The sequence below is a fragment of the Hoplias malabaricus genome, chromosome 2, assembly GCF_029633855.1.
Source record: "Hoplias malabaricus isolate fHopMal1 chromosome 2, fHopMal1.hap1, whole genome shotgun sequence".
In the NCBI taxonomy this organism is placed as follows: domain Eukaryota; kingdom Metazoa; phylum Chordata; class Actinopteri; order Characiformes; family Erythrinidae; genus Hoplias; species Hoplias malabaricus.
The window spans coordinates 81,930,144-81,946,196 of NC_089801.1; the positions used below are offsets into that span (position 1 = coordinate 81,930,144).

At 38.9% G+C, this 16,053-nt stretch overlaps 1 protein-coding gene across 7 annotated transcripts in view; it reads left to right on the top strand.

The window, feature by feature from the left end:
* Nucleotides 1-16,053, top strand: part of LOC136687333 (NACHT, LRR and PYD domains-containing protein 12-like) — a 52,179-nt gene that overhangs the window by 4,469 nt on the left and 31,657 nt on the right. For 4 of the 7 annotated variants that reach the window (XM_066661716.1, XM_066661717.1, XM_066661714.1 and 1 more), the window contains 3 exons: nt 313-405; nt 520-2,305; nt 3,306-3,479. In XM_066661716.1, coding sequence (XP_066517813.1) covers nt 313-405; nt 520-2,305; nt 3,306-3,479 — 2,053 coding nt within the window. Of the gene's footprint in view, nt 1-312; nt 406-519; nt 2,306-3,305; nt 3,480-4,471; nt 4,646-6,427; nt 6,475-6,661; nt 7,853-16,053 lie in introns of those variants that run through there. The other 3 variants (XM_066661720.1, XM_066661719.1, XM_066661715.1) reach the window with 3 other exon arrangements.

The following is a 16,053-nucleotide window of genomic DNA, read 5'->3' on the forward strand; positions in this document are numbered from 1 at the left end:
CCTCCAGAACAGAAACAGAAAATCTAAAATGTAGCTATTTTTAATAGTCTGCCTCAAATTGTACAGTGGGCATGATGATGATAGGTGCATGAAGTGAGACATGATGAGTGTATCACTTAACACTTCTCTTCTTACTCTGATTCACTCATTGCTCTAGAAACAGGGTCAATCAAAAGACCACACAGCTATTTAGATTTAGTCTAAGTATCGTTCAAAAGTTTGTGTTTTTCTGGTCAGTGTGAGATGGTCCCATTGAATAGATGTTTAAAATATGCTTTAAGTATTTAATGTTTCTGCTTTTTATTTGTTCAGTTGAAGAGAGACATGAAGAAGTTTATGATCAAAGTGCAGCATCCTTGTCCACTGCAGCTCTGACTGGAGACTCAGGTACAGCTCTGATTGCAGGTGAATATATCATCACTGTAAATTATATAATACAAAAACATACAGTTTGAATTTGAATCAAAACAAAAAATCACTTGTACTTACCCCACATTTCATTTCCTCTGTTATTTTCAGCAGATAAAAAACATGATTTAAAAGACAAAGTGAAAAGACATTATATGGCAGAGTTTGGTCAGTTGTATGAGGGGACTTTAGAGGAAGGAAGTAATGTGCCACTAAGGGACATTTACACTGAACTCTATGTGATTAAAGGCTGCACTGGAGGAGTGAACACTGAACATGAAGTTAGACAGATAGAGACTTTTTATCCCAAACCCAATGAAACACCCGTTACATTCACTGAACTTTTCAAAGTGAAGTCTGGTGTGCGTGGTACAAGAGTACTCACACTGGGAATCGCTGGAGTGGGAAAAACAGCCTCTGTACACAAGTTCATTCTTGACTGGGCCGAGGACAAAACCAACCAGGACTTAGATTTTGTTTTGTTCCTTCCATTTCGGGAGCTGAACTTGATCAAAGATGAAGAGCACAGCCTCTGTGAACTTCTGCTTTACTTCCATCCTGAGTTCTGTGACACAGATGCAGTGGAGATCTTGAATAACAAGTGTAAGATGTTTTTTATATTGGATGGACTGGATGAAAGTCAACTTAGTCTAAAGTTTAAGGAGAAGAAAGTATCTAATGTAACAGAGAAGACCACTCTCAGTCAACTAATAACAAACCTCATAAAACAACAGCTGTTTCCCTCTGCCCTCATCTGGATCACCTCTCGACCAGCAGCAGCCAATCAGATCCCACGTGAGTATTTTGATCATGTGACAGAAGTATGTGGATTCAATGACCAACAGAAGGAGGAATACTTTAGGAAGAGAATCAGAGATCAGGATCAAGCCAGTATGATAATCTCACACATTAAACAAGCTAGAAGTCTTCACATCTTGTGTCACATACCAGTCTTCTGTAGGATCTCAGCCTCTGTGCTTCAGGAAATGTTGAAGGATGAGGAAGACATGAAGAATGCTCCCACAACTCTGACAGAAATGTACATGCGTTTCCTGCTGTTTCACACGAGACAAAAGAGTGAGAAATACAGCACAGTACAGAACAAGGACAGCACAGTTCCACCATCTGAGAGAGGTAAACTAGGAGCAGAGGGCGTAGTGAAGCTTGGAAAGTTAGCTTTTCTTCAGTTGCAGAAGGGACAGATCCTATTCTATAAGAAGGGTCTGAAAGAATGTGACATTGATGCTGAGGAGGCTTTAGTGTACTCTGGAGTGTGTACACAAATCTTTAAGAAGGACGAGAAGGTCTACAGCTTTGTGCATCTGAGTTTCCAGGAATTTCTTGCTGCTGTATTTGTGTTCCTCACTTTCAGTCAGACATCCAACCCACTTCTTCTGACCACAGCAGAAAGAATAAAATGGAAGTTTAAACATTCCTTCATTGATCTCTTAAAAAGTGCAGTGAACAATGCCATGAAGAGTGAGAATGGGCACCTGGATCTTTTCCTCCGCTTTCTTTTTGGCCTCTCACTGGAATCCAATCAGGAACTTCTCATGAGTTTAGAGCCAGAGCTTCAAATCAAGGAAAAGCACTTGAAGGACACTGTAGACTACATTAAGAGAAAAATCAAAAAGGAAACATCCTTAGAGAAGACCATGAATCTCTTCCACTGCCTGAACGAACTGAAAGACAGATCTCTGACAAGTGAGATCCAGAACTACCTGAACTCAGGAGATCTGTCAACACAGGAACTCTCCCCCACACAGTGGTCAGCTCTGGTGTTTATGTTACTGATGTCAGAGGAGACACAAGAGAAGTTTGAGCTGAAGAAATACATTCCATCAGATGAAGGATTGAGGAGACTATTGCCAGTGGTTAAAAACACTCAGCGAGCTCTGTACGTGTCATTTTCATTAATCTGTAATTCATACTTTTCAAAGTCACACATACCAGGGTCATATAAAGTGGAGCCACTTTCTGGTGAGCTCATTAATTTTTACTTATATTATTCAGATTCAGAAATACTTTATTGATCCCAGAGGGAAACTGCTGTTGTTACAGTTGCAACAGTTTATGTAAAGAATAAACACTCTAATAATAATTTTAAATTTAAAAGAAAAGAAAAATTGCAATATGTACACATTTACATTCTTAAAAATAGTCAAATGTCAAGTGGCATTGGTTGTGATTATAAATATAAAATATATTGTATAAATTATTGCACACATTAAGAAAAATTAATTACATTATTTTTGTTATTGTACATATGAAGAGTGAAATGTGGTATTGAGTATTGCACGGATGTACCATGGTGTCACACACTGAGGGAGGAGTTGAAGAGTTTGATGGCCACAGGTAGGAATGACCTCCAATGGCACTCTGTAGTGCATTTTAGTGGAATGAGTCTTGCACTGAATTTGCTTCTGTGTTTCATAACCGAAACGTAGAGTGGGTGGAAGCCATTGTCCATAATGACCTGTAGCTTCTCCTCTCCGACACTGCCACTAACAAGTCCAGCTACACACCCACAACATCACCGGCCTTACGGATCAGTTTGTTAAGTCTGTTGCCCTCAGCCTGCTGCCCCAGAATGCAACAGCATATAGGATAGCACTCACCACCACAGACTCATAGAAGATCAAGACCATAGTCCGGCAGATGTTGAAGGACCTCAGGCGCCTCTGTAAATAAAGACGACTTTGGCCCTTCCTGCAGAGGGCATCAGTATTCATCAATATCTAGTCCGGTTTATTGCCAATGTATTTAACTCCCAAGTATTTGTAGTCCTCCACAATGTCCAGGTCTCTATGTACTAGTGGAAATCCATGTGTTTCCTGTGGGGCTCCAATATTATTAACCAAAAAATATTATGTTTTCATATAATTATTCCTTTTCAGACTGGCTACTTGTGATATTCAGGAGAAATCTTGTGAATATCTGGGATCAATTTTACAACAGTCCAACTCCCTCCTAAAAGAACTGGACCTCAGTAACAATGACCTGCAGGATTCAGGTGTGAAGAAGCTCTGTGAAGGACTGAAGAGTCCACACTGTAAACTGGAGACACTCAGGTAAACTCTTAGTAACATTATTATTGATGTGTAAACAGGGCTGTCTCTTGAGGGGGGTGCAGGGGTGAGCATTGCCCCTCATCCGCACAAAATGTCCTCTCTGCCCCCCCCTCCAAACACAAAAGTGCCCAGGCATGGTACAGAGTGTCTAATGTAGGAACACACAGAGAGAAAAGAAGCAATATGATAAATCACATGTAATATAACCTACATTACATGAAGTTTTAAGGTGAAAGGGGTTCATTTTGGTTTTAAGACTTTAAATATCTGCACCTATGCTATGTTCATCAGCTGACTTTTCTCCTGAGTGTGTTTTACTGAAATTCATTTACACTCAAAACTGACACAAATTCAGAACTCACATAGGTTACATATTAACTTTAAATATTAAACAAAAAAGTAGCAAGTAAGTAAAGATTTGTGAGTTAGTGTTTTGGCTGTTATTTACCTGTTTACTACAGAATAATACTAATGGTCTATCTCTTGGATCTTATTTTTCTATTCCATTTGTCTTCACTATAATTAATTGTCACCAGTTTCACCCAATATTTAGATACGATTCTCTAAATCCCAGTCGATGACACAAACCTGGGAGGGTAAATGCAAGCATAAATTCCCTGAGACATGTGAATTGACCCATGGCCTGTTCATTAACTGCCACTAATGCACCTAGACTCAGAAGCTTGACAATTCCATGATTATATTATGTTTGTTTATTCTTTTTTGCAATGAGGGACATTTTGATATCTTCTTAAAATTCTGAAAAATGTTGGTTATATAAAAATGCTCAGCTGCTCAAAAAGTGTTTACATCATTCAGGTTTATTTTTATATGAAATTATTTAATTGGTTGTATGGTTGGATTTGGCCCTGTTTCATATCAGTGTTTATAAATAATGTAGAGTATTTGGTGCTTGCTGTTTTTGCACTAAACACAAACTTGCTTTGCCTCTGTAAATACCACAGCTTTCTATTTTCCCTGGCTCTCTTCAGATTGTCTGGTTGTATGGTTACACAGAAATCTTGTACTTCTCTGGCTTCAGCTCTGAGCTCAAACCCCTCACACCTGAAAGAACTGGATCTGAGCTACAATCACCCAGGAGACACAGGAGAAAAGCTGCTCTCCAATAAAAAGGAGGATCCACACTGCAGACTGGACACACTCAGGTATGTAAATTGTGTAAAACTCTGTGTGTGTGTGTGTGTGTGTGTGTGTGTGTGTGTGTGTGTGCAGCTTGTTTACCTGCAGTCTTGCAGTAGTGAACAATGTATTAAATTTGTACTTGAGTTGGGAATCCATTGTTAAGAACGTAATTAAAAGTCCTTTCTTTAAATTACTGACTATATCTTATAGTATCAGCACATCTATATCAAATTAACAAGTGTGTTAAATTATGCTATTTATTTCCCACTAAATTAGTAGATTTGGGGAACTTTAGCAGTTATTAGGCTACAGGACTCTGAGTGAAGTATTAATATAATGAACAGCCTGGAAATACCTCCTCATAATGACATTTTATGATTTATTCCATTGAGAATTTTTTAGAAAAATTTTAGAGTGAAGAACGAGAAATTAATATTTATTTTCTAATAGAATCTAAGATAAAGTTCCACAACAGTAAAGAACAGAATTTTTTCTTTAGAGATTTACCAATTGTGGTAATAAGTGCATGGTAAAATATGGTTTTGTGATCAAACCATTGTGATTTAAAGTCCTTCTGGGTGTGATATATTAATGCACCATATTTATATTTCTATATGAAGGCCCCACCTTCTGTTCAATCTGATATAATAATTCATACATTAGTCTTTAAGAATTGGTCCATATAAGATTACTGAAACCACCATGATATGTTAGAAAGCTAATCTTAACTGATTTATGAACATCTCTTCACCTCCTTCTAAGTTATCAGAAACCATTGGGGATGTTTCATACTGACCACCGTACAAGTTTAAAAAGCAGTAATTATAAATAATTTTTTTTAACAAAATCCACAACATGAATATGTTTGTAACTGAGATATGAGTCTAAAATGTATATACGAGGCAACTAACACCTGATTTTCACATTAATCCAGAAATAGTGGCAAATGTATTTTTTATTCTAAGCACACACATATATATATATATATATATATATATATATATATATATATATATATATATATATATATATATATATATATATATATAACTACGTACACAGCTCAATGTGCTCTAGAATTATTGTAAATCAATACATTGATTGAAGACTAATGACCAAAACTGCACGGACATGTTGGCCGACTAGAGCTTCCTGGAACTATTTAGAGACTTCATGAGTCACGTGACCACTAAGCATTTTGAACTTCCATTGACGCAACTCTCCCTTTATATGGCTCTGTGATGAACCAAAGCAAGGGCATAGAATCAGCATGGACATAAGTGACGTGTCCCCACCGATATCCAGCCATTATTGAGTTGTCCCCACCAATAACTTGATTCCCTCCAAAAAAAAAAAAAAAAAAAGTGAGTCATGTGGAGCTATTTGGTCCCCACCAATGACACGAGCAAATCTATGCCTTTGAACCAAAGTGTTGCTTCATCAAATAAAAACAAAAATTATTTTAATTATATAACAATTAATGTAATTATAATTTCATATATTAAACATCTTTAAAATCTTCCTCATTGTGACATATTGTTTTTGTATTATTTTAAATTAAATATAGAGTTTAAATCATTTTGTGTAATTTTGTTTTATTTTATATTTATTTTTTTATATTTATATTATTTTATTTTATATTTATATTTCCCAACTTGTTTGTAAACAGGGTTGTACACTGAATGGGTATTTGAACATTCTTAATGGAAAACTAAATAACTGTTCTTCTTAAAAATCATGGGGAAAAATACATTAGAAAGATTAATATTAAGAAACAAGTTGGATGAGTGTGTTTCTTCTTTCAGGATGGACCATGCCGGGGAGAACAGGATCAAACCAGGAATGAAGAAATGTAAGTTCACTGTGTTCAGTGTAATGTTCACAACATGAATGTGTCATCTCAGAGACCGAGAGAGAGTGAGTGTGTGTGTGTGTGAGAGAGACAGAGAGAGTGTGTGTGTCGTGTGTCTGATTGTGTGTCGTGTATCTGATTGTGTGTTTTGTGTCTGATTGTGTGTTGTGTATCTTGTTGTGTGCAGATGCCTGTGAGTTCACACTGGACCCAAACACAGTGAACACACGCCTCTCTCTGTCTGAGGGGAACAGGAAGGTGGAGTGGGTGTGGGAGAGACAGTCGTATCCTGATCATCCAGAGAGATTCAGTTACTGGCTGCAGGTTCTGTGCAGAGAGAGTCTGACTGGACGCTGTTACTGGGAAACTGAGTGGAGTGGGAGGGTTTATATTTCAGTGGTGTATAAATCAATCAGGAGAAAAGGAGACAGTGATGACTGTAGGTTTGGAGCGAATGAAAAGTCCTGGAGTCTGTTCTGCTCTAATATCAGTTACTCTGTCCTTCACAATGAGAACAGAACTGATCTCCCTCCTCCTCCCTCCAGATCTAACAGAGTTCGAGTGTATGTGGACTGTCCGGCCGGATTTCTGTCCTTCTACAGCATCTCCACTGACACACACACACTCACACACTTACACACATTCACTACCACATTCACTGAACCCCTCTGTGCTGGGTTTTGGCTTTATCCAGAATCTTCAGTGCATTTGTGTCAGATTGAATGAACCCAGACTCTGCAGCTGGACACAGCTGTGTGAAGAGAGCAACACTAGTGTTTAGTCCAAATGCATCAGGAAGTAGATGTTTCAGAATAAAAGACTCAGACATTTAATACATTAACATTAGTAAACATTCATATGAATCATTTACTTCATTAAATGCTGTAAACACCTATTTCTTTTCTTTCATTTTCTCTTTTTCACATTCTCTCCCTTCTCCTCTCTTCTCTCATCACTCTTATCCCTGCTTCTCTTTTCCTCTCCCTCTTTTCTATCTCTAAAGGTTTTGGGGGGTTAAGGGAGGAGTGATGGTTTGTTTTGTAACAGTTTGATGTAATACATTTATGTAAAAGTCAAAGTCTCATTCAATTGAAAGTAGAGTGAACATTAATGAGTTTAGTGTAAAAGCATCAGCGTTATTCAGATTAGTATCAACACGACTAGCGTTAACAATTAGACCAGAGTTACTGCTATAGGACTAGAGTAGTTACTGAGATTAGCATTAGTGCTACTAGAGAGAGAGAGAGAGGGTGTGTGTGTGTGAGAGAGTTATTCAGATTAGCATCAACACGACTAGCGTTAACAATTAGACCAGAGTTACTGCTATAGGACTAGTGTAGTTACTGAGATTAGCATTAGTGCTACTAGAGAGAGGGGGAGAGAGAGAGAGAAAGAGAGAGAAATATTTTTGATGGTTTTTGATAATATTTTACTTTTCAGTTTGAAATAAAGTTCAGTGAATTAATGTAGAATCTGATAATTCAATACAATTGTCAATAATACATATTTCTTCATATCAACATTTACTCCTTTTATTCTCATTAATAATACATTTAATAACAAATTTATAATACAAACATTTCACCCTTACCTCACTGTTGTTTTCTCCATAAAAAACACCTATTGTTCTAACTATACTTACCTTCTAAACCAACAAACTAAAACTGATGAAATCTCTCTCTATGAGCTCCTGGAACATCCAGGGTCTTTATTCTTCTCACATTGGAAGCAAAACTTCCAATGCAGAGTTTCTTAAGGCAATCAACATCCAGGACATAATTATCCTTCTGGAAACCTGGTGTCGAACAGATGCAGATACTCACTGTCCTTCAGGCTACAGGGAGATCCTTCTACCTTCCTTTAAACACTCGCATGTAAAACATGGCCGAGACTCAGGGGGCGTCATTGTCTGGTTTAAGGAGAGCCTAGTATTCCATCTATCTATAATCAAAAAACAACTCACACATATTTGGCTAAAGTTAAAGAAAGAAATTATTAACACTGAAAGGGACCTTTACATATGTGCAGCTTACACACCTGCAGAATCCCCCTACTACAACAGCGAGTTCTTCAACACCCTCCACACAGAGAGCAGCCATTTCCAGGCTCAGGGCAATGTGCTGCTGTGTGGAGACATTAATGCCAGGACTGGATCAGAACTCGATATTATAGATAGCACATATACCACATATTCAAGGCCTCCCCATACCTGAGCCCCACAGCAACAACACATACCAACCCTGACCCTGTGGTTAACAAGAACGGAAAGGAGTTAGTGCAGCTGTGTCGAGGCCTGGGCCTGTACGTGCTTAACGGTCGGATACGAGGCGACTCTTTAGGTCGGTTCACTTACTGCTCAGCTCTTGGGGCTAGTGTAGTCGACTACGCCATTACTGACATGGACCCCTCCTCCATCAGTGCCTTCACTGTCAGACCACAGCTTCCACTATCAGACCACTGCCAAATTAATGTGTTCCTAAAAAGAGTTCACCACTCAGAGAAATCTAAGGAGTCCAGCAAACTAATCCACATTAATCCTGTTTACAAATGGACTCCCAACAGTGCGTCTGAATTCTCCACTGCAACTAGTTCTGCAGAAATAACTAACCTTATTAACTCATACCTAACAACAGAGTTCCAGACCAAAGGGATATTAATCTGGCAGTAAATCAAATAGAAAACATTTATAACAAATGTGCAATCAAGGCAAACCTGACTAAAACAGCCCCTCGCAGGAAAAAAAACCCCGGAAAGAAAACTGGTTTGATGAAGAATGTGAAATTATAAGAAAAGAACTTAGACACCAATCCAATCAAAAACACAGAGAACCACAAAAACCTGAACTAAGACAAACACATCAGGAAACACTCAAAAAATATAATAAAAGTATAAATCTGAAAAAACAACAACATACTAAATTATATTTAAATTATGTATATATACTACAATTATAATAAAATCGTGACAGAAATTGAAGATTCTCTTAATCAAAGCCAGTTCTGGGAGAAAAGGAACTCAATAAACAAACAGAAAAAAAACATACATATTCAGATTAGAGACATGTGGAAAATATACTTTGAACGTCTATTTAAAGACACTCAGTCAAAAAATCTCACCCCCCACCAACAAAAACTCCATGATATATTAAAACATTTAGAATTGGCAATCAAAAATAACCAAAACCCACTTGATTACCAAATTACCCCAAAAGAATTGGCAGAGGCTCTCAAAATCTAAAATCCAAGAAAGCCTGTGGCCCTGACAGCATCAGGACTGAGATGCTGAAGAACAGCTCCCCTGATCTGCGCAGGGCCTTACTAAAACTCTTTAACCTGGTTCTTCAAGCTGTTTCCTTGAGTCCTGGAACAGGGGGCTTATTTCCCCGATCTACAAGAGTGGAGACATATATGACCCCAACAACTACCGGGGCGTGTGTGTGAGCAGCAACCTGGGGAAGGTGTTCTGCTGTATCATTAACGCCCGGATACAGGCCTTCCTCCCCGAGCACGGCGTCCTGAGTAAGAATCAGATTGGCTTTCTACCAAATCATCGCACGACTGACATTTACACCCTATACACCCTCATTGAGCAGCACAGCACCCCCCCCCCCCCCAAAAAAAAAAAACAGGACAATATTTGCATGTTTCGTTGACTTTAAAAAAGCATTTGATTGTATTTGGCAGAGCGGACTGTTCTATCAGATTCTGAAATGTGGTGTAGGGGGTAAAGTGTATGACATCATTAAATCCATTTACCTAAACAAATTTACAAGTGTGTAGTAAAATTGGGCGACAAAAGAACAGAATACTTCACTCAGGGGCGTGGGGTGAGACAGGGCTGCAGCTTGAGTCCAACTCTGTTCATTATCTACATCAACGAGTTAGCGGTGTTACTGAGACAATCTGCAGCCCCTGGACTCACCCTGAACAACACGGAGGTTAAATTCCTGCTCTACACAGATGACCTGGTGCTGCTATCCCCCACTGAGCGTGGGCTACAGCAGCAGCTGGACCTGCTGGAGCAGTTCTGTCAGAACTGGACCCTGACAGTCAATTTGGACAAAACTAAAATTGTAATCTTCCAGAAGAAAGCCAGGTCTCAGAGAAACAGACACCTGTTCACTCCAGGAAACACCGCCCTAGAGCACTCTCTACACTACACCTACCTGGGCCTGACCCTCAAGGAGCTTTGATCTGGGAGTGAACGCACTAAAGGTAAAGGCACGAAGGGCCTTCTACGCGATCAGAAATAAATTTCTCAAAATGGACCTCCCAGTCAGAATCTGGTGCAAAATTTGCAATAGTGTGATTGCGCTGTTTGGAAGTGAGGTCTGGGGTCCACTCAGTAAACTCGACTACACTTGATGGGACAAGCATCCCACAGAAGCCCTGCACAAGGAATTCTGCAGAAATATGTTAAAAGTTCAGAGAAAAACACCTACAAACACGTGCAGGGCTGAATTAGGCCGATTTCCATTGATCATCCCACTTCGCAAATTCCCCCAAATCCCCCCAAATTCTGGCTCCATCTAAAATCTAGTAACTCACACACACTGCAGCACGAAGCACTGAGAACCCAAGAGCTCAGCCCTAAACCCAGTCCCCTCTGTCAGCTGCTTCTTAGACTGACTAGCCCTCTAAAACCTAACACACCAGAGTCTCAGTCCAGCACTGCTGACCACAGTCCAATCAGACTGACCCCTAACACACCACAGCCTCAGTCCAGCACCGCTGACCACAGTCCAATCACACTGACCCCTAACACACCACAGCCTCAGTCCAGCACGACTGACCACAGTCCAATCAGACTGACCCCTAACACACCACAGTCTCAGTCCAGCAGTGTGTGTGTGAGAGAAAGTGAGAGTGTGTGTGTGTGTGTGTGAGGGAGAGGGAAAGTGAGAGTGTGTGTGTGAGAGAGAGAGAGAGAGTGAGAGATTGTGTGTGTGAGATAGAGAGAGTGTAATGATTAGTTCTACTGGAAGTTTCCTCTCAAGGAGAGCTCTTTTTGCGATTAAGAAATCAGTTCAGTTTGAGATTCCCATTACAATTTGTCTTAAACTCTTTAAATCAGCGATGAACCCATTGCTCTGTACGACAGTGAGGTGTGGACCCCTCACTCAGAATGATTTTTCAAACTGGGACAAGCGTCCAATTGAGACACTGCACACAGAGTTCTGCAGAAACGTCCTCAGGGTCCAGAGAAAGACCCCCACATGGCCTTCAGGGCTGAACTAGGGCCATATCCACTAATCAGCAACATTCAGAAAAGAGCCCTCAACTTCTGGAAACATCAAATCCAGTGACCCCCACTCACTCCACTATAAAGCACTGACCTGCCAAGAGCTGACCACAGACCGGAGTCCCCTAACCCAACTGGTCCTGAGTCTCAGTGACCTTCAGGAAACTGACATCACACACACCCCACATCCTCAACACACACTCGCCCAAAGAATCAGACTCAAACACATTATAGACAAACAACAGCAGAAGTACATCACACACTGGACTGAGATCAGCAGCCTCCAGCACACACTGCAGTGTTACACAGCTCTCAGTCGAGAGGACGCTCCGGCTCCGTACCTCAACCCCGTCAAAGACCGGACACTGAGGACAGTGCTGAGCATGTACAGACTCAGTGAGCACAGCCTGGCCGTGGAGACCGAAACTGATTACATGTACTTATCTCACAACCAGTCCATAATCACCTGAGAGAGGCTGTCCTTAGCTTCCACCAGTGCAAGTTTAGAAAATAATTCACTGTAGACATTTTTTAAGATGCATCCAGTTTTACCTTTTGGACCTGATGTCTCATCAGGTGCTGTGAAGCCTCTGGGAGTAATCCAGTTTGAAAAAAACACCTAAAGAACAAAGCCCTCCTTCAAAGTGCACATTATTCTGCTATTATAACTGATTCTTCTGCTCAAACACATGAATTGTGTTTACTTTCAGTTTCATTTTGAGTCACGTCAACCCACACTGTCTCCAGGCAGAAGAACATTCATCAAAAACATGCAGTTCTCTTTATGTTTACTCCTATTATTTATTTATAGTGTTTCAAAGTTTTTGTAGGAGGTTTCACATCAAATAACACTGGATTAGATCACCAAATAGAAACTAAAAAGCTTAAATAATTCTTCATTGTGTGTATTCTAAATAAAAAAGTATTATTTCATAATATTTTTAAAAGATTATTATAATAATAATAATTGTTATTATTAAAAGCAGCTGAGAAAACTGCCAAAGTACCAAAATATTTATTTGTTGGGATATTGTCCATATTTGCCCTGAACTAAATGCTGAAAGTCTGGGCCTGCTGTGACTGTCAGAGCTTTATCAGTCAAACATCCTACAGCTTAGAATACCAAGAAAAATAATGCTAATAATTTTATTGTCACAGTAATATGCCATGAAATAAATTAGCATTAAAAATGCTTATGTCTTGAAGTAACAGACACCTCACACTAACAATTTGTGCAGAGTTATCGCAGGTGGGAATATGTTTTGAAGGCCCCTGGTAAACAGGTGCTTGGTAAAAGTTTGGTCAAAACATGTCCAGTTTCAAGAAAATATAAAATATCAGTTAGCATTCAAACCTCAAGTGATTACATATTTGAGTAGCCAAGGGTCTTTAGGGGGAAAAAAAACTATTGAATATGGCTATGTCACATTATGACTGTTTAAATGCAACTGAAAAAGGCACTGAATAAAAAGGAATAGCAGAATCCTGTGAAATGACTAAATTCACATTCTCAGTTCTTGGCTTCTTCTTTCCCTTTCTATCTGTGTGTTACAAATAATTATTAATCACTTTTAAGCTGTTTACAACCTAATTAATAGCCATGTAATGAACAGATTTTTAGAACATTTGTAAACCATTATAAGTGCAGACCTACTTTAAAATGGTACCCATTTTTTCTCCAGAAGGAGATATTTGTATCTGAGAGAGGCTGTCCTTAGCTTCCACCAGTGCAAGTTTAGAAAAAAATACACTGTATCCTTTTTTTAAAATGCATCCAATTTTACCCTTTGGACCCGACATCTCATCGGGTGCTGTGAAGCCTCTGGGAGTAATCCAGTTAAAAAAAAAAAAACACCTAACAAACAAGGCCCTCCTTCAAAGTGCACATTATTCTGCTATTATAACTGAGCTAAAGAACTTCATTCTTCTTCAGCAGCTCTCTGCGCTGGTATCAGGAGGTCAAGGAGGCGCAGTGCTATAGTGTTAAAGCGTTTTAGGACTCCAGTGATGTTTTTTGTGTAGTGGAATGATTATGCGCCACGTTGCGGTGGCATTAATACTACATAGCGGTGTCAATGATAATTAATTATTGTTCGATTAATTTATTTAATTCATTTTGATAAACTCCATGTTTGGGAGCTAAAAGTGATATATGAACTAAAAGTAATAATTCCCCCTGAGTTATGAATGAAATCAAACCATGTGACCTTACGTATCCATGGAGATGGACTGGAGATAGCTGGGAGTATGTCACTAACGCGCTGTGCTTTCCACCAATGGGTTTTTAACCAGAATTTAGAAAACCTGCCTTGAATACCTGATTGGTCCTCAGGGATTGAGGATCGGAGCATCTCTTGCTCCTGATTGGCTGTTTCCTGTACCTTGGTAATGACATCACATAAAATTTATGACACTTGACAAGACAAGACTTGAAGACGATTCCTGTTGAATGAATATCGCAGAATTCTGAATCATTCTTTTGCATTATAAAAGATTATATGTTATCACAAAGTAAAATCATTCAGACAAACCATGTTTTACATAATTCTTAACTAAATGACACACGGAGTATGTGGCTACCTTGGTTCTACATAAGTTCATGTAAAAAGTGACTTTAAACATATGTGAATTAATTCCACCCATGTTGATTGTCTAAATGGAATTAATTTCACACAGTTGTACACATGTTACTTTAAAATCGTTATAAACAAATGGGAATTAAGGTTTAATCCTATAGTTTGAGAAGTTCTTAATTAAGCAGTTTTACACAGAGAATAAACTGATCCTTGGGAGTGTCTCCAAAAGTTTCCTCTCTTGATCCTGGGACCTTGGGTCATAAACTGTCCTGGAGTTAGTTTTATGACTCTTCTCTGGGTGTTATCTCAAATTCCGATCTGGCTTGGTGTGGCTTGGGGATGTCTCTGAGCGAAGAGAGGTCTTTCAGCATAATAAAATAACTTTTGAAATATTAAGTCATCAAAAGTATAATTTCTTTTAATAAAAATTAATAATCTGTTCATCTCCACTAAATTTGCTTCAGCTGATTTTTGAGATCATCTGGTGTACCATCACTCGCTGATTATCATTTTAGTGACAGTATTAAGATAATATCCACGTACCACAGTTTGAGAACCACTGCTTTTAACAGATCATTTTGTTGTTGGACAAACAATGCTGATATCCAGCCTAAAAGACTGAACTTTAATTTTGGAAAATATTTTATCAGTTTTCAGTGGATAACCAATCCCCATGTAGACTATGAGAAGAGTAGGTCATGTTCACAGGAGGGTCTGGATACTCATGGGAATGTATGTTATGTTCTTTGTGAATGTCATATTCTGTATCTCATGTTCCTGTCTTCTTCAGCTTTAGCAGACCTTGAGTCACAGTGATCACACTCCAGAGTGTGTAACGGGTTCTACACAAAACTACACACTGTTTTTCAAGGTTTCTTTAATTATGACAATGGTTCTGTATAGAACCCTGAACACTTGAAGGACGTTCTGCTTGATTAAATGGTGTGAATGAATTCTTCAGACTGATGGAGGATGTGCTATAGGTGATTCTACATGGCACCTTTTAGAAAAGGGTTCTATATGGCACCAAAAACCACATTTTTCTGGCCAAACAGCTATTAAGTAAAGTTAATTTATTTTGGTGAAATTTCATTTAAATGTTTTTATTGCATATTTAAGCTTAATGTGAAAATTCAATGTGGGCAAAACAACTTTCATTAAAAGAGATGTCTATAAATGTTTGGACATAGTGTAAGATCTTTGCATGTAACTTAGATAATATAATGCACCTTATTTTCAAATTGACTTGTTTTATTTTCTTCTCTTTTGTGACCACTAACTATGTCACTTACAACTTATACTATGTCCAAAGTTTTGTAGACACCCCTTTCAATGACTGGGTTTAGCTGCGTTATTGCTGCACAGTTCAGTTGTTCCCATTCACTCTGTATAGGTCAAACCTCCACAGAAAAGCAAGAATTTTGAAATGAATGTTCTAGAGCAGCTGCACATGAGCCTGTGCTCACCACACTTAAAGCAAAGCATCAGCAAGTGGAGTACAAAGGCTCGATGCACTGGAGTGTACAGCAGTGGATCTGAATTATGGGAATTTCAAAGTAGTGAAGGATACACCTATGTTGCCTTCAAATATTAGACATTTGTATTAAACACAGTCAGCAGCTTTAGGATGTTCCAGGCTCACAGCCTTAGATTCTGTAGAGAAGAGCTTTCTTTGTCACGGTGCCAGCAGCACTGAGGAAAACAATGCAAAAACAGTGTGGGGCTGTTAACAACTCTAGACACTTCACAGTTAAACTAGGGC